The following is a 19,261-nucleotide window of genomic DNA, read 5'->3' as shown; positions in this document are numbered from 1 at the left end:
AATGGCTGACATTCTCTCACTTGACCACAAGCACGGTAATTGCTGTCTAGGACTCAATGATTCTGAGTAACTCATTCCATGATATCACATTCCTCTCAATTTAGCACTGAAATAAGCCCAGGTGCCAGAAAGGAAATCCAGTAATACAATATGCCCTATATCTTTGTGGCCTAAGAAAAGAATGCAAACTGTCCATGAGCAACACTTCAACTCTGCACAGATCTTTGGAAGGTAAAGAAGTCTAAGTTCAGCAACACTGCTGAGGCTCATGCCATGGGCCCTAAATGATATTCTGGCCCCCTCTGCCAGAGGTGACTCTTTCATTTGAAAAGAATAATACATCAGTAGGGGTGAAAAATACAAAGACAAGAGCATTCCTAACAGCATGCCCCAAAATGAGGAAGTCACCGTACTGCAAGAACGTTCATCACTGCCATCTTCACAGTCAATTTCATGGTCACAGACGTAGGTTCTAGGAATGCACTGCCCACTGCCACACTGAAACTCAGTGCGCGAGCATAGGTGAGCTGGGACACAAGGTTAAAAGGGAAAAGAAAAGAGAATTTCAATTTCACTGTAGCCACTTCATTTCATAGGAAGAGTCTATCTCAAGTTTCAAAAGATTCTTACCACGTAGCAATGTGCTGGTAAATGTTTAATAACCAGTTCTCCAGGAACATAAAAGTCCTCACTTATTCTATCTGCCAATTTCCACAGTGTAAAATACTCCACCACGGCTGACTTTCAAGCCACCAACATGAATTCACTGAACAAAACTTGAGAAGAAATGTGCATAACTGGCCTGTAAACCAGCTTCAGCATATTACTTACTGCAGTTGCGTTCATCAGAGGCATCTCTGCAATCAACCTGCCCATTACATCTCTGACTGGTGTTATAGCAGGCTCCGCTGGCACAAGTTAGCTGCTCACATACTGGGTATCCTGAAAGAATGGAAATAGCACACAAATCTTAAATGAAGATGTTGCCTAGCAATCGCTTCTTGAATGACTACCATATCCTAGACACTAACTGCTGAACATATATTGGTAAACAAAAGGGACATTCTTTGGATAACCTAAGAATGACACAAACAGCAAATTACAAACTGGACTATGTGCTTAATGTTGTAAGTACAGAGTGCTTTGAGAGGGCATAGTAGGGGGGAATGGAAGCCCAGGGAACTGGGCTCTAAAGCGACTTGTGAACTCCAAGCCGAAGAATGAGAAGAAATTTTAACTTGTCAAAATGAACATTCTTTTACATAATATAAATAACACCCCAGGAAAGCAACGTACCATCACACATGGTTCGGGAGATGAAGGGCTGGTTCTTTGGCTGCAGGGTCAAAGAAAGAAAACAGGCCAAGAAGCCAGGAAACCTGGGACCTGGGGTGCCACTCCATACCTATTTACTCTTACTTGAATTATTCATCTTTTCTGTGTCACCATTTTCTCATCCACACATACAGGAACCTCCAAAAGACAATGTCTAGTAAAGCACTCTGAAAAGCATAATGTGCTCTGCAAAAGCACGATATGAGCTACCAGCCCAAATCATTGTTACCACATTATGTACTGATGATCACTTCACTGCCGTTAGCCAAATGCTTTTTAGCCCTGGTTTTCTCTCAGTGGAAAAATCAGGATGTTCCCTTGAAGGAAAAAGATACTATCAGCCCCTCCCTTGTGCTTCCCCAGACTTGGACCATATCTCATGACCCCCTTACTATAGGCTCCATTCTATTCACTGATTATCTGTTTCCCCCATGACATTATGAAATCCTCTGAGATCAAGGATCCTGTCTTACTCACATCCCCATCATTCAGTACAGAGACTAGGTCATTTACCCATTGTGCTCAAGAAATGCTTGGGAGTGCAAGAGTTATCACAGCTGAACTTTTTAGGTTGAAAAGTTTTTTAAAATAGTGTGAACTTCTGCCCTTTACGGTCTTTTAAGAGTCTCCCTCTCACAAGTATGATATCTTTCTTGGTCTATTTTTTGTTTCATTAAAGCTTGTTTTCATAGTGATTCTCAGATTCTCCTCTAATTTCTTTTTCAGTAAGAAAAGGGTACATCTCCAAGATCAGACAGCAGTCCCACTTCATGATGTTCCACAGTAAAAGAGTAAGCACAAATATTCTCACCTCCAGAAGCTCAAAGCTAGTCTATTAAGTGTCTATAAATGCTTTAACTGCCAAGTTGCACACAAACAACTGTATACTAAAATGGGAGGCATTTCATAACTGATAAAATTTAATTTCTTTGCAAATTTTATTTGTTTAATCAACCAAGAACCAGTTAGTGTTTAGGATTATTGCTGTCTTTTCATCATAAGGCACACATCCCAAATGCATCTTCAAAGGGTCACATAGCTCAGTTTATTCATTCTCCCTTCAAGAGATGCCTAGAAGCCAGCTGACTCCAGCAAGTGATTCCTTTCCCCCTTGCGCTGGATAGTCGTATGCCATCTAGGCTATTCAGAGAGCAGCAAGCAGGAAGGAAATCTTAGAAAACCCAACCTCTTTACAATAAAGGAGATATCTATCAGGAAGAAATTTTATGTGGGCATGGACTGTGACTCTTTCATTTAAGGTGATTATTGTAGATATGAAGGCACTGAGGCCAATATTCTGGGCAGATCTCTTGTTCTCCCCATCCTTTCTGAGGGCCATTCCCACACTGAAAACTAGTATCCACTAATATAACTGAAGTTTGCTGACACGATACATCAGCACCACAAACAAGGCCAGCTTGATGTCATCAAGCTGATATGTCAACCATATTGGTAAGGTTAGAGGTCAGTAGTTTGACACTTGGAATGAAGTATGAACAGCTTTCTTGTCTCTGACCAAGCTGATAGTAAATCTGTCAGTCAGCTGAGGATTTGCCCTACACACCTTCTGGTCTCTGCTGTGCCTGACTAGATGTACAGGGATACCCATAGGAAGGACTGCACGGAGCCAAAACACAAAATATACAGAAGATTTGGCAAACTGTTTCTAAAAGCTTTTCCCTCTTTGAACACCCCTCAGAGGGAAAAGGTCCAAGTTGTACACTGAGCAAAGTTAAGAAATGAGCAAATCCTATTTCCTTTAAAGATTTCTACTGCTAACAGTATTACTAAGTTTCAATCTACCCCAGAAAACAGGAAGTCACAATACTTGGTGATAATGTATCTCTCTGAAGTCTAACTTTTTGGTTTATTTGCTTGGATGGAGTCTGAGTCTAACCCTGTAAACTTTTTCCCATGGGACAAATCCATCATGTAGTTGAAATGTCCTACAGGACTTCCAGCAAAGGGGAAGGGTAGTAAGAGAAGATACTGTATAAGAATACCGGAGAATATCATCCTTGTAAGTTTTGTTTTAATGGAAAGATTGACAAGTACCTATTAACTAAGCCCCAGACTACTAAAGTTGACCTGATACAAAAAATTCTTGCATTGTTTTGGCTCCGTCTTTTTATATTTTGTGTTTTGGCTCCGTGCGATCCTTCCTATGGGTGTCCCCGTACATCTAGTCAGGCACAGCAGAGACCAGAAGGTGTGCAGGGCAAATCCTCAGCTGATTGACAGATTTATTATCAGCTTGGTCAGAGACAAGAAAGCTGTTCATACTTCATTCCAAGTGTCAAAAAATGCATCCTCTTTCATCTCCCTTCCTTTCTCCAATTTTCAAAATGATTCATGTCCAGGTTTGCTCCTCGAAATTGGGAGCTGCCTCCAAATATACATGTAGGATTGGTACTTGACAGTGTTTTAAGTGTTTTCTCTGCTAATGATCTGGCTTGGAGCAAGAAATTTCCATGGTATAGCTCTATTTGCATAATCAAGGAGGAAGATGTGGTTTGAGAAACTCACTGACTTTCCTGAATGAAAATCATCCACAGCAGAGTAAGACACAGATATTAGGCACTACTCTTCATTATCTTCATAGAAAGGTTCTAAATACATTCTATTCTCAGAATTTGACAAAATAGCCAAGAAGACAAACTGATTCTAAAGAAAGAGAAGGTATCTTAAAGGTATATTATGATGCTTAAGCCAAGATTAAAAGGAAAACAAGAAATAAGTCCTGAATAGCACCTGGGATTTTCCAAGGTCCTAGAGTCATCCTTTATAAGTAACTTTGTTAGTTCAGTTCCAAGGCAGGATAATCCAGTCAGAGTAATGATTTGCCAGAAAAAGTTTACTAGTTTGACTGCCAGCATTTAGTAAAAGTACTATCCCCAGAGTTAAATAAGCAAAAACAACAATAATCATCAAAAACACATATTGAAAATGATGTGCCAGAAGCCTGTTCAAGTACTCAATACATATGAACTTATTTTGTCCTTGTAACATCCCAATGAGGTAGTTACTACTATTATTCCCATTTCATAGATCTTATATCTGTGCCTCTCTGAGGTATAAGGAGGTTGAACAATTTGAAAAAAAGTCATATGACTGGTAAGCTGTAGAATTAGAATTCAAATTCAGTCAACCTGGCCCCACAGTGCATATTCCTAACCACTATAATAGGTACTTCTAGTACTTACAGACTTCAGAGTAATAGGAAGAGGAATTTATAGGGAAAAGAATGAAACGGAATGAAAGGAAGAGATTTTAAAAAATCATATGAAAAGAAAGAGAAGAAGAAAACCCAAGAAAAAAGTTTGTGGTTTTTTTTTTTTTTCCCCCCCATTTAGTTTCTCATTTCACTTTGGTAAGTCTGGAGAAGTGAGGTCAAATATAAATTTCATCAGATTATTTTATATTCTACTAAGGACTTCAATCTGATATAATCTAGGGATTCCAGGAAACCCTACGCTAAGAAACAGCTTTTCAAGAGTACAGGACAAACAAGAGAGTCCATACCAAAAAAACAGACCACGTGACTTCCCTTGCGGTCTAGTGGTTAAGACTTTGCCTTCCAATGCAGGGGGTGTGTGTTTGATCCCTGGTAGGGAGCTAAGATTTCTATGTCTCATGGCCAAAAAACCAAAACATAAAACAGAAGCAATACTGTAACAAATTCAATAAAGACTTGAAAAATGGTCCACATTAGGGACTTTATGGGAGAATGGATCATGTATATGTATGAGTGAGTCCCTTCACTGTCCACCTGAAACTATCACAACATTGTTACCCAGCTATACTGGAATATAAAATTAAAAATTTTTTTAAAAAATAGTCTACGTCAAAAAACCGAAAACAGACCACAAAGTGGCAGAAGACCAGCCTACTCCCCTCCCTGGCCCCCTCCCACCTCCTGTGTCAGTTTAATCCAGTCCCTGAAGTAAGTCACCATGGATAAAGGAGTGCAAGTGGGCAACAGAGAAGCATTTCCTGCCTCTTTGTAAAAATAATTAGAAGCATCTTTCAATGAAAAGCATACATATAGTAATATTTATAAAATGGAAATAGCAATTCAGTACCTTGGAAAGAGAAAGCAAATATGATCTTCCCAAGGGCTACTAAAATTGGGCTAACATCAAGTTTAGTCTGAGCAGCTTTTTAGGAACCTGAAGCAAAAAAAGGGAAGACATCAACTTACCTAGTTTCTTTACTACCGTCCCTTTAAGCTACTAGGTCCTAAGCCCTAAATCCCTACCTGGTTTCAGTTCGTGGTGAACTGATCTCAGACCTAAGTTTTAAAAACCACCCAAGAGGGCTGCTCCAAAGATTTTGGATCTGCAGTACCTTCTTCTCATACACAGAGCTATCACCAAAATCTGCAAACGAGATAAGACTTGACAGAGTAGGAATTTTTTAAATAATAAAAATCTCACATGAGCACTGGGGATGGAATAACTGAGAAACAGAATGGAAAATTGTGCCTCAAATGTCCCAAGGAATAATGCAACATATATTTATTGAAATTCATCTTCCTAGACACCACGGTAAGAATTGGATAAAGAGATTATAAGTGAAATTATAAGTAGCACAGCTTTTTGAAAGTATTTCACGGTGATGATAAAGAATCTGCCTGCAATATAGGAGACCCATTTCCTGGGTTGGGAAGATCTCCTGGAGAAGAGAGATCAGTATTCTTGCCTGGAGAATTCCATGCACAGAGGAGTCTAGCGGGCTACAGTCCACGGGGTTGCAAAAAGTCAGACATAACTGAATGGCTTTGTATGCATGCAAAGTACTAGAGAGAAAGTGATGAACTTCATAAAATCTTCGCTCTCATAGAACTTTATTTATTTATTTAGGAGAGTAGGAGGACAGACATTAAAATAAATGAGAAAGAGTGACAGTGAGGAGTAGCTCTCTGATAAGGTGATGTTCAAACAAGAACCATTGGGTTTAGCAAAATGGAGGTCATTGGTGACATTTTCAAGAATGTTTTTGTATACATATGTACATATGTATACCTATGGCTGATTCATGTTGAGGTTTGACAGAAAACAAAATTCTGTAAAGCAATTATCCTTCATTTAAAAAATAAACAAATTTTTAAAAAAAAAAGAAGAATGTTTTGGGGAGAAGGAGATGGACAGTTTTCAGTGAGTTCAAAGAAGAAAGAGGAAATGGAGACAGTTATTAAACACAACTCTATGTAATGGCTGAAACAGATCTTAACATCTTTTAAGAGAAGAGAGATATTTATAATGTGCTTACAAGATCTCTTTCCTCAAGAAATCAGGGTTCTGAATCCTATCTCAAACTGCGAGAATCATTAAAAAAAAAAAAAAAGGCTCCATCTCTCTGCTTCTTCCTTCTCGCCTGAAGTAGAGAAAACAGTAAGAGCAAGGCTGAATTTGATGGACATGTCTGTCACCAGGTATCACTGTTCACAGAATGACTTATCTCTCTGCTTCACCGCTGCTGCTGCTGCTAAGTCGCTTCAGTCGTGTCCGACTCTGTGCGACCCCATAGACGGCAGCCCACTAGGCTCCTCTGTCCCTGGGATTCTCCAGGCAAGAACACTGGAGTGCCTTGCCATTTCCTTCTCCAATGCATGAAAGTGAAAAGTGAAAGTGAAGTCGCTCAGTCGTGCCCGACTCTTAGCGACCCCATGGCCTGCAGCCTACCAGGCTCCTCTGTCCATGGGATTTTCCAGGCAAGAATACTGGAGTGGGGTGCCATTGCCTTCTCCTCTCTGCTTCACTACCCACCCTCAATTATGCCCCCAGTTGGCATTTCAGCAGTTAGACATATATAGAGTAAGGTATGTGTTCAGTTGCTCAGTCATGTTCAACTCTTTGCGACCCCATGGACTGTAACCCATCAGGGTCCTCAGCCCATGGAATTTTTCAGAATACTGGAGTGGGCTGCCATTTCCTACACCTGGGATCTTCCCCACCCAGGGACTGAATCATGTTTCTTGTGTCTCCTATATTGGCAGCTGGATTCTCTACCACTGAGCCACCTGGGAAGCCCAAAGTATACAAAATTCTAAAGAACAGAACGTCAATGGAAATAAAACGTCAGAGACAAAGCCACCCCAGTGGCAGGGAGACCAAACACTGCTGATTACCAGCAAGAAAGCCTTCATTGTAACAGGGATTTGACCCTTTCTTTGGCATTCCTAAGGAACAAAAGAGAAGGCTGCAAACCAATGATAATTAGCACTAGTTTTACTCACACCAAAAGCATGCTAATATGGCACTTGATAAAAATGAAATAATCTGTTTACTTCACCAGAAAAAAATTATACTATTTTTGAACAACCAAAAGTCAGTGCATGACCCATGATTCAATGACCCATAATTGCTGCACTGTTCTGATGCTTATCTTGGACTCTGAGTGACTGGGTTTCCCTTGATGCTAATCTCATTAAAAGCAACATGGATGGCAGTTGAATCTCTGTTCCTTAAAAAATAACAATTAATAAGCTGTTTAATAGAAAGTGCCACTTTACAGGTGGCCAGCTTGAAGAGCTAAATAACTTAGGGAAAATGAACTTTTACCTATTTCACAGCTATACACATACGCGCGCACACACACGCGCACGCGTGAGCACACACACACACAAACACACACAATTCAGAAAGTTCCCAAACAGCAGAATAACCATAAATATCTGTGACTTGTGCATATAGGAATACAGCAGACAAAAAGATCAGATATAATAAGAAATTTATTTATAAATTTATTTATTTTACTCACTTATTTACTCACTTATTTATTTCTTATTACAATTTATTTCAAGGATAATCCTTTTATTGGGACCTTCATACCCTTGCCTTCCTCATCATCTCACTCATTCTTTCCCCTCCCTTCTCCCTGCCTCCCTGAGTGGACCTTTATACACCACTCTTTGTTCTGTAAAAAGAGTGCCTGGAATGGACACAGCTCAAGATCTTGACCTTAAAAGTTTGAAGGAGTAAGAACTATATCCCTAGGGGTCTGAGCTGACAGGACTATGAACTACAGAGTCAAGTTTCCTGATCCTTTCAAATATTTGGGGAAAAGAAATAAGTCCTTCTTGGCAATTTTCCAACATCCATCACTATATTTAAGTGTTTCTAGTGCCTAGAACACTCATTCCTACAGACAATATTATTCCTGAGAAACAGACAACGCCATATTCATAAACTGATTCTGTCTGTACATGAGCAATTTTCCTATGCATCATGACTGCAGAAACAATAGAACAAAGTGTCACAAAAATGATTTCTGGCAAAGCCTCACTTAATCCTTCATCATGTGGAAACATTCTAATTTAAAATAACCAATAAACAGCTGCTATATATTTGAAGTGATGTTTAAAATAGCTACGTAACCCTATGACTAAATGGATCTTAACATGACCATCAATGGCTGCTAACCTCACAAAGGGACAGTTAGACATTAGGTGCCTTCTGATGGAAATACATACCTTTATATACAAAGCGCTGTTGCCCTTACCCACATACAGACATACACATCCTTGCCACTGTACAAGTTTCTAGATAGTGCTGTCTTCAGATAGAGCAGGGGAAGGAATTCTGCTCCCAGAGGACAATTGACACTGTTTGGAAACACTTTTGGTTCTCACAGTTGGGAGGTGCTGCTGGCTTCTAGTGAACACAGGCCACTAGAGGGATACTGAGAGCCATTTTACAATGCACGAGACAGCTCCCCACCATAATTATTGGACACAAATGTCATTATTTTTAAGACTAAAGAAACTTACTTTAGATCTAACTACCAATTTTCAGGAAGTACAGTTCTGGGGCAGTTTAAAAACATTAGAAAGTGCAATAAGCAAAAAATAAAAATATAGGAAACTCCAGGAAAAGTCAGTTGCTAACTGACTTGTCTAAAGAAAATATAAATTTTCTTTGGGTTTTTATTTCAAATAAAAAATAATAAGCCACTTGGAGAACTTTTTAAAACTGGATGGATATCTGATTACTTGCTTCCCAGGTGGTGCAGTGGTAAAGACTCTGCCTGCCAATGCAGGAGATGTGGGAAACGTGGGTTCTATCACTGGTTCGGGAAGATCCCCTGCAGTAGGAAATGGCAACCCACTCCAGTATTCTTGCCTGAGAAATCCCATGGACATGGATGGAGGAGCCTGGTGGGCTACAGTCCACGGGTCACAAAGAGTCATACATGATGGAGTACACACACACAGAGCTGACAGCATTACGTTTTAGTCTTTCCTTGAATGTTAGCAATTAGATATGGAATTACCTAAAGACAAAACTGATCTGAGAACTGCTTCAAAATAATGGAAAGAAAAACAAGGAAACATAGGTAAGACAAAATTAGCTATAAGCTGATGCAATCACTCTGCTTTTGATGATGTTTAAAACTTTCCATAATAAAAAGCTTTTAATGTATCATTTTAATAATAAAATAGCTATGTAATCTGGAGGCAAAATGTTCTGTAAACATCTTATACAAAGACAAATATTCCAAGGGCACGGGCATAGGATTTAGACCTAGGTTAATATCTTGGTTCATCCACCCTTACTTCTTGATGATATTTAAGGATCTCTGTAAAGTACCTTGTAGTACTGATGTGAAAACTGAATAAGATAGTGCCTGATGCCCTCTCACTTCCCACAGGATCTCCAAACAAAGAGGAAAAATAAAGTAAGGCCAATCCTGCCCCTGCATGCTGGCACTTATTAAACACTTTGATCCAGGTCATTCCTTTCCTTCTTATACGAACCTGGCTATGGCCAGGAGACCAAGGCACTAACAAGGAAGTACGAAGATTCTTTTTTCATTTCCTCTGCTTTGTTAAATTTCTTTTATACTAGTCCTTAAATAACATGTAGCAATAAATAAACAAGGTAGAGAAAAATAGGAAGAAAGAAATCTCATTGCAAAACCCCCTTACGTGGTGAGATTCACTTTAGGGCCATGAACCCTGAAGGATTCATGACTTGTATGATTCCAGAAACAATGAGCTTTAACTCTAGTTCGACAATTATTTGTATGTACTTAAAAAATATATAAACAAAATCTTGATTATGAACTCCAGCCCAGACATTTTACAAAACTCACTTCCTTTCCTTCATTCCTACAAGAGCTACCTGAACCCTGCCAGCTTTTTTCCAGAAGGCCCATTGGCAAAGTCATGAGGCAGTTGTATTGGTGACTTGAGACTTGGCTGCAGGGTGTTCACATGGAATAAGTCCAAATAGTCTGTTTTGGCTGCCTTTTATTTTGCCTAAAATAGCATTTCCGCAAGTCCCACTGCATTTGCAATAAAGCATTCATTTTTTATCCATTCGTAAATAAGGGATAAAGATGCAGGCCGGTGGCACAGGTCACCCATTTTGTTCTTGCACAAGGTAGGACTTCCTCCTTCTGTAAATAAAGTCCTTCATGAACACCAATCACCAGACTTGGACCAGAAGACGAGCTGAACTCTAGCCGTGCCACACACCACTTACCCTTGAACAAGCCACTCTGTCCTTGCTGGTTCAGTTACTTTATTCATAAGACAGTACTGTAATACTGGTGCTATTGTTCTCTGTGAGCGGCCTAATAAGAGTAACCACTGGAATTTACATAACACTTTGAAGTTTACACAATACAGCAAAATATAATGTATGATTTGTCTCTATTCTTAATGAAAAATATTTTCTTCACTTGCCACCATAAAGGATTTATTGTTTGCTTTACAAAGTACTCAAAGGGGAGCCCTTGATTCTGGACTTACATTTGTGACCTCCAGACATACACCGCTGTCTCTAAAATTGCCAGAATTAAATTAAGTCTAAATTTTACATTAATTTTCTCAAGTTAAAGAAGATCCGAAATAGAAGCAACATAATCTCTTTCAAAAGAAAACATGTAAGTTGGAAATTACAACAGAACTTCACCAGAAACTGCTAGGAAATAGAGACATAAAGACAAATAGCAGAGCCTCCTCTGAAAGCAAAGTAACCTACAAGGGAGGAAAGCACTGGAGAAGTTTTTTGTTTTGTTTATTGTACTGTGTGATGATAGGCTGCAGCATGGATCTGGCATACACACCAGTATTTCTTCCATCAAGAGCACAGTTTCTACAGTAAATACAAACAATGTGCTCATAACCAGTTTATGTCAGCTCCCACTCCAGGCATGGTGCCCTATTGGAAAGTGTAAGCTTCTCATACAGTCTACCGAAAGAAAGAACTTAGGGACAGTCCAGAGAACTAAAATCATATCAAAATGGGCAAATAATTAAAGACTTGCCTCAGGAGAATAGACTAAAACTTAAATTTTTAGGTGAAGACACAATAACCAAGAAGTTTATGATCAAGATTTCTAAGGTGCAAAATCTATCCACTGATTATTAAAATACGAAATATTAAATAACTCCTTGAAGTTTAAAATGCAGTCTACCAGAAGGAATGTCAGGAGAAAAGACATAAAAACTCAAGGAAGCTCTGGAAAAATGTATGAAATGATAGACTTATAAGGGCTTTGAGAGAAAATGGGTATGTCTGAGACTAAAGACAGAGTTTGATGGACTAGAGGAAGGACACAACAGAATAATTAGTATATTCTCATATTCTAAAAATTCTACATTAATCTCAAAAGAGGCAGATTACTCTTTACTTATTTGTAAGAAGTAAATCATGCACATGATTTCACTTTCTTATTTTGCTTATGGTAATAATTGAATATTCATTATATGCAGAACACTGCGATTTGTAGGCTTTATCTTGTGGTGATCAGTTACAAACTGATGTATTCTTCCATTACAGAAAGCCATTTTCAACATGTAACACATTTCCAAAGGTAAGCTGGAAAACATTGAGTCCACAGGAACAGAAAAACTCTTATTGGCCAAAGACATTTGACCTAGAAGCTCACCATCGTAATGTAATAAAAGTTAAAATTGATCAGACTGGGTTTTGTACTCACCAACTTTTTGTGACTCTATGTTAAAGTTTATTTTAAAAAGAAAGAAAGAAAAACAAGCCGAAAAAAATAAAGTTAAAAGTTTCTTACTTCAAGACATACAGAAACTTAATGTGCTAAGGCAGGACACACTCGGAATGTCTTGCTAAAAATAGACTCCTATCAGAACATCACCTCTAATCCACAAAAGAATCTGCCAAGAGATTTCAATAACAAGAGGCATATTGTAGGCATTTTTATCCATCAACAAATTGATTAAAATGCCAAAGGGACAAAGGCGAAACTAAATACAGGGCAAAGGCTTTAAGAAACTCACGGCAGTTCTTCTCATCGGTTCCATCTAAGCAGTCTGTGGAATGGTCGCATCTGAACTCCCCTGGGATACATTCACCATTCTCACAGGTAAACTGACGGCTGGAGCATGTTATCCCAGCTGTGAAAGGAAAACAAAATTACTGAAGAACACAAATCAATTAACAAATGTGACAACATTAACAAATACGAATGAGGAAATTTAAAAGTAAAGGCAAGTAACCCATACACTGAGCATAAAATTCATAGGGTCACCAGGTAGAGTACCTGGCTACCCTAAGGGAGACATCTTACAATGTGAAAGCAAGGGTGTTAGGACAAGCATACTATCAAAATACCCAAAACACTCAAGTTTGTGAGTGTAGACAATTATATTATCAACATGTATTGAGAATACAATATAGCTTGAAAACCTACACAGTAAAAAGGATGGATGAAATAAGAATTTTGCAAGTATAGGTATTAATCAAGGTCCCCCTTGCAAGGAGATCAAACCAGTCAATTCTAAAGGAAATCCACCCTGACTATTTACTGGAAGGACTGATACTGAAGCTAAGGCTCCAGGACTTTGGCCACCTGATGCAAAGGAGCCGACTCATTGGAAAAGGCCCCAATGCTGGGAGAAACTGAAGCCAGGGGAAGAAAGGAGCAACAGAGGATGAGACGGTTTGACAGAATCATTGATTCAATGGACATGAGTTAGAGAAAACTCAAGGAGATAGTGAAGGATAAGGAAGCCTGGCATGCTACAGTCCATGGGATCACAAAGAGTCGGACACAACTTAGCGACTGAACAACAACAAAAATTCCCCTCAGAAGGAAATATGCCAAAGGGTGAACAGTAATTATATCAGAAATGTAAGTGATGTTTTTCTTTAGAGTCTTAGAGAAGACTTATTTTACAAGCTTTCTACACTGAATATGTGTCAGTTTTATAAACAGACATTTAAGCTGGCTTAAATGGTAGGTGATTATGGTAGGTGAAGGCAGAACATCAGTAGCTTATCAAATTTGTCTCTGGATAAATCGGACAAAATCGAATGAATGGTTGTTTCATGTGAATTCTATTCTGTGAGTTTGATGCAGGAAATATGATGGGACTTTTTAAAATTATCCACATAAAAAGAGAAGCATCTGGGGGAAATATGATGTGATGAAAACACAATACAAAATTTTAAATGTAAGAGTTACCTTATGAAATCCATACCCATTTAAAATAGTATGGAGCATCGCTTACAAATTATAGACTCTCCCCGAGCCGTGGCCCTTGGCAGTTCCCATGCCCTCTATGCAGTATTAGCAACAGGTCATCCACCACACACTGCATCACAACCTACAGCTCAGCTTTCTTCCTACTCTGTGCCAGCAGCAAGGGGAAATGGAACTAAATGGCATATGAAGCCAAAAGATAAATAACCAGTCATTCATTCATTCAGTGTCCATTTATCAAGAACTTACTACCTGTGACACAGAATAGCAATCCTTAGGGATAGAAGCTGACTAAAGCATAGTCACTGCTCTCGGGAGCTTCACCATCAAGCACGGAGGTCATCCTTTTCCTCTAGGACCTTTGAGAGGCCAGTCAGAGAATATCAGAGCCCAGACAGATTTCCTAGAAACAAGGATTTCTTCCTGCTCCCCATTATCCCTGGTATGTTTCCTTCCTCCTTTCAGTACTGCTGAACCATTTTCCCGCTCCTATTTTGCTAATCCACCTTAAGTCCTGATTCATAGCTGGACCTGATTTAGATACGCCATGCTCCCATTTGGCCTTGAGCAGCTCCTGTCTGTACCTTCCTCAAGACTGCAATCTGTCACCACCACACCACCACCGTTCACAGTTATACATATTTCACTGGTTTCTTCTTAACCACTTTGTCCCAAGGACCACCATCTCTTTGTTGCTGGATGGCAGACCACATGATCAGCACTGACAAGCCCTAACAGATTGTTTAATACAGTCTACGTTTAACTTTACACCAAAGTCAAACTCATGAGTATTGAGAATTTCCACTACTTTCCTCAAAAGAAGGCATCTAGTGGCCCAACTGAGAAGAGTTCATACTCCGTGCTGGCCTCAAAATTCCTGGACTAAATTCCATTTTTTTAATAAATACACCCAGAACCCACTGAAGCTCATAGCATCTCCACTTCTAGTCACCTAACAACTAAACAAGCTCTCACATGAAGTACTCATCAAAACATCTGTTTCTTCTGTGATGTTTGTGGGCAATGACTATGAGAAAATGCCAACAGGATCATGGCTATCTCAAAACCAACACAGAGTGATGATAGATGGCCACTGATTTGTGGGATGTAGTGATGACAGATGGCCACTGATTTGTGGGATGTGCATGTAATGAAACAGAATGTGGGAAAGTACAAAGATGAATGCTACACAGTAATCAGAGCTGGATAGTTCCAGGGGACACCTGAGGTCAAGAGCTAGAGGTGGTTCATTACAGCCTTGTATCTTCTCTCCATCTCAATCCATCAAGATGTTGATGCTTTCTCTTCTAGATATTGAAATGTGAATTATAGGAATGTAAAATTCAGGACTTCTACAGCTTTCATGCAATCATGAAAAGCCAACAGACTAAAAAGACAGGAGGGCAGAACAGTGGAAGAAAATTGGATGATGTTATTAATTCAAGGAACTGAGATTTTCCATTATCTTCCAGTCAATCCTGGAACAATGCTACATTTATATTTGTTGTGTGGATAATAAATTCCCTTTTTGTTTAAATTTTTTGAGTTACATTTTTTCATTCTTTGCAGCCAAAACATCCAACTGCCAGACAAATGAAGACCCTCACATATAGACACCAAAAAGTGTTTTGTTTCACTCTTAAATGTAACATAACCTGAATTTAACGCTGGGAATCTAAATCACAGGGATGTATTGATAAATCTTCAGCACATTCACACTTTAAGTATCATCCAACCCCTGGGTGAGATGGCTGGCACAGGTTTCCTTGTCCTTCAAGGTTCAACTTCTTTCACTTACAAAGAATCATTTCATTGTGTTTTGTATTTGTAAAGGTTAGAATTTAAGGTGGCCAAAGGGCCAAAGCAAGACTCCTCTACAAGCACTTACGGCAATGCCGACGTTCATCTGCACCATCATTGCAGTCATCTTCCCCATCACACACCCAGCTCTCAGGGATACAGAGCTGTTCATTCGGACACAGGAACTGGTTGGAATGGCAACTACTGGTGGCTAAAATAAACCAGAAAGGAACTCATTGTGTCAAACATCCACCCTATTATACCAACAAGCAATACTCCTTTTAAAGGAAGTACGTCAACTACTGCTCAATATATTTGATAGCAAATATTAAAACACCTTAGAGTCTGTGGACCTTAGCCAGTGTTCACTGTCAAATAATCTCAATGGTATCACAACAAATGATGATCCAAAGAGATACAAAATTCCAGAGAATAAAACAAATAGCATACATACATACAAAAACACACATACAAAGTTATGACCAAAACAATATTAAATTTTAATTTTAATTACATTTTTAATTTTAATAAAATCAACCATTAGTTTATAAGTATTACATTACTTGAAGTGTGTTGTATTGTAACAATAATAGTAAAGCATGAGGATAAATTGTAAAATCCATGAGATTTGGAAAATAAGACCCCCAAATCAAATCATTTTATTATTTCCACAATTTATTTGCTTTAAAATCTTGAGCAGGGTCTCTGAATCTCAATGTATGCATCATAAAATGGGGTCTATACTTTTCTCACACTGCTGTAAAAAATAAGAAGAGTAACATATGTGAAGTGTTGGCTCCTCAGTCATGTCTGACTTTCTTCTACCCCATGGACTGTAGCCTTCCAGGCTCCTCTGTTGATAGACTTCTCCAGGCAAGAAATCTGAAGTGGGTTGCCATTCCCTTCTCCAGGGGATCTTCCTGACCCAGGGATCAAACCCAGGTATTCTGAATTGCAGGCAGATCCTTCACCTTCTGATCCACTGGGGAAGCCCCATCATATGTGAAAGTGCCATGCGAATTAGTTACAATCACTATTGTCGTTGGTATGTTGCTATTATCATTGCTATGGGACATTGACAAATCTGTTGGTGTAACTGTTATTCCTTTATATCAGAATACACTCTTAACTTTCTGTTCCTAGTGTTTAACCTAAAATGAACTCAGTAAGCCCAGGAGGCAAATAGATAACACATGACCATGTCTCTACAAATAGAACTACTCGCTTACTCAAAGTGTGGTTTCCAGACTAGCAACGTCAGCATCTCCTGGGAGCTTCCAGAATGCCAAATCTCAGACCCCACCTCAAGCATGTGGAATTAAACCCTACACTTTAACAAGCTCTCAAGGTGATCCATTACTGCATGAAAATTTGAGAAGTACCTCCAACACCTATGCCCCACACTTCTCCCATTCTCAAAGTGCACTGTCATCCAAACAATACACCGAAGTTTGTTCTGTTGTGCCAAAGGATGGCAAACAACTCAAATTTTCACCTGCCTTCTTGGTTTTTGGATTATAATCATCGCCTATTCACCTATCAAAATGGATGAAACTGCAATAGTGTGATAGATCTTCTATGGCGAGGTGGGAGAAAAATGGATATAAGGGTTGGAATTAGTACAGCAAGCAGGAAGCCTTCAGTAGATAACAGCTTCTTTATGCCTCAGTTTCCTCATCTGAAGCCTACTTCAGAATATTATGGACAGAAATAAACAAAGAAATAACGTGGAAAATGATTTTCATAATTACTTGTAAGTTAAAAAGTTAAAGTTGGTGTCTATATCATGTTTTTAACTGAAATTTTTAAGAATATAAGCCGCACTAGCCACTTCTATGACCTTTTTATAGTAATTCACACAAGTTCCTCCACATCCTACTACATCCTGTTTGTGAAAACAGACTCCCTGAATTACAAATCACAGCAGTACAGACTTTATTTTTTTGTTCTTGTTCGTGCACAAAATTTGCAGACTGCATAATATGAAATAATCGCTTATACGCTTCAGAAAACAACTCAGAAAGTTGGTTCCGTACCAAGGTGTTTGGATAAGACACAAACTGATGTGAACGGAACCTCTTCCTCAAAAGGGTCTGAATTTTAATGCCACTTTAACGCTGAAGATTGGAGCTCAGTACAAACTATTAAAGTCACAACTCTTGTCTTTGTTACAGCTGAAATCACTTCTGTCACTCAGAACAGTGCTGAGCCCCGCCCCTCTTCACTTACGGCAGCCAATTTCATCCGCGCCATTTGGGCAGTCTCGGGTCCCATCACACCGCCAGGACGCAGTAATACACAGCCCAGGTTGGCACAGGAACTCATTACTGCGACATCCTGTAATCCCACAAGCCAGAGAAAGCCAGTTTAAAAAGTTATCCACACAGATATTTCAGAGAAATACAAATTTTTGATGAAATAAAAAAGTATCCCACTAATTAGTAATCAAAGGATGTAAATTACTTATATATACAATTAGGAAAACATTTTTATGATTATATTCTGTTTTGGGGTTTGCAGGAAGGTCATTTTCACACACAGCTAACTAGAAGGCACCTTGATGTAAGGAATCTGGAAAGCAATTTAACAACAGTTATCCTGCTTTCTAAAAGCACTTATTCTTTAATTTAATTTAATACTTTTCTACACTTTAACAAGCTTCTAGGTCTTTTTTTATCCCTTAAGGAACGAGGCAGAGAATTTAAAAATTTATGTGTGGAGATTTTCATCTTAGTATTATTTATGATAAATGAAATTGCAAGCCTCCTAAATATCCAATGTGAAAATGATTAAATTTTCATGTATCTATATCTATATATTATATTAGGAACTCATTAAAATAGTTATGAGGAACTAAATGATTTGGAGAAATATTTGTAATATAATGTAACAAAGACAAAGGAACAAAATTTTACCAAAAGTATATATAAAAGAAAAAAAGCACAGAAAAGACCAGAATGCTAAGGGTAGCTATCGCTGATTAATAACGTCATGAGTAACTTTTTCATATGTGTGATAGTGCTTTTTTTTTTCAGTTTCACATGCTACAGTTTTTTTAAGTCCCTTTTTATTACTAAATCATGTACAGCAATTTATGGTTCTTTGTTCTTAGATACAGACCAACATCTTGGCTTTTTGTTTGTAACTTATTTGTAAGATGTCAGGTACAGCTCTTCTCCGGCAATAAACAAAGGCCAAAAAAACAAAAAAATCTCTGCAGCCAATCTTGAGTACACAAACTTGGCATCAAAGTTGCCACATTTCCAAGTGGCAGTGATACCCCTGATGACACCAGAAAGAGAATATAACTTAAAGAAATTAATTAAATTCAACCAGTATATCCTGCAGTTTTCCTACTTCTCCCTGGGGGACTGATCTGGCAGTTGGAGGTCCTCAGAGTTTTCCCAAATACGTGACCAGCGACCTCGCCATACATTATGTGCTGTATCATTATCGTGTTTTTTTGTAAGAGAGCAGCCAACATCAGCCCAACTTGGAGAAGACTCAAAATTATTCTTTCACAAGCCCATGGTGGTAGAGGAATAATTTGGGGGGTTGGAAGAATAATTATACTTTCCCCAGGCATTTAAGCAATCGTGCTAAATTATCCATTTCAATGTTTGACTAACTAACCTGAAATTAAGTAAATATACAGATC

At 38.7% G+C, this 19,261-nt stretch overlaps 1 protein-coding gene across 1 annotated transcript in view; it reads right to left on the bottom strand.

The window, feature by feature from the left end:
* LRP2 (LDL receptor related protein 2) overlaps positions 1-19,054 on the bottom strand; it is a 146,042-nt gene extending 126,988 nt beyond the window's left edge. Inside the window, exons 1-6 of the mRNA XM_068968453.1 lie at positions 18,961-19,054; positions 17,833-17,940; positions 15,692-15,814; positions 12,599-12,715; positions 832-942; positions 417-527 (exon numbers count right to left, since the gene is read on the bottom strand). Of these exons, the coding sequence (XP_068824554.1) occupies positions 417-527; positions 832-942; positions 12,599-12,715; positions 15,692-15,814; positions 17,833-17,940; positions 18,961-19,054 (664 nt within the window). The remainder of the gene's footprint in view (positions 1-416; positions 528-831; positions 943-12,598; positions 12,716-15,691; positions 15,815-17,832; positions 17,941-18,960) is intronic.
* Between the last annotated feature and the right edge of the window lie 207 nt (positions 19,055-19,261).

The sequence above is a fragment of the Capricornis sumatraensis genome, chromosome 3, assembly GCF_032405125.1.
Source record: "Capricornis sumatraensis isolate serow.1 chromosome 3, serow.2, whole genome shotgun sequence".
NCBI lineage: Eukaryota > Metazoa > Chordata > Mammalia > Artiodactyla > Bovidae > Capricornis > Capricornis sumatraensis.
Note: the sequence above shows the minus strand (reverse complement) of the source record. Positions and strands in the feature narration are given on the sequence as shown.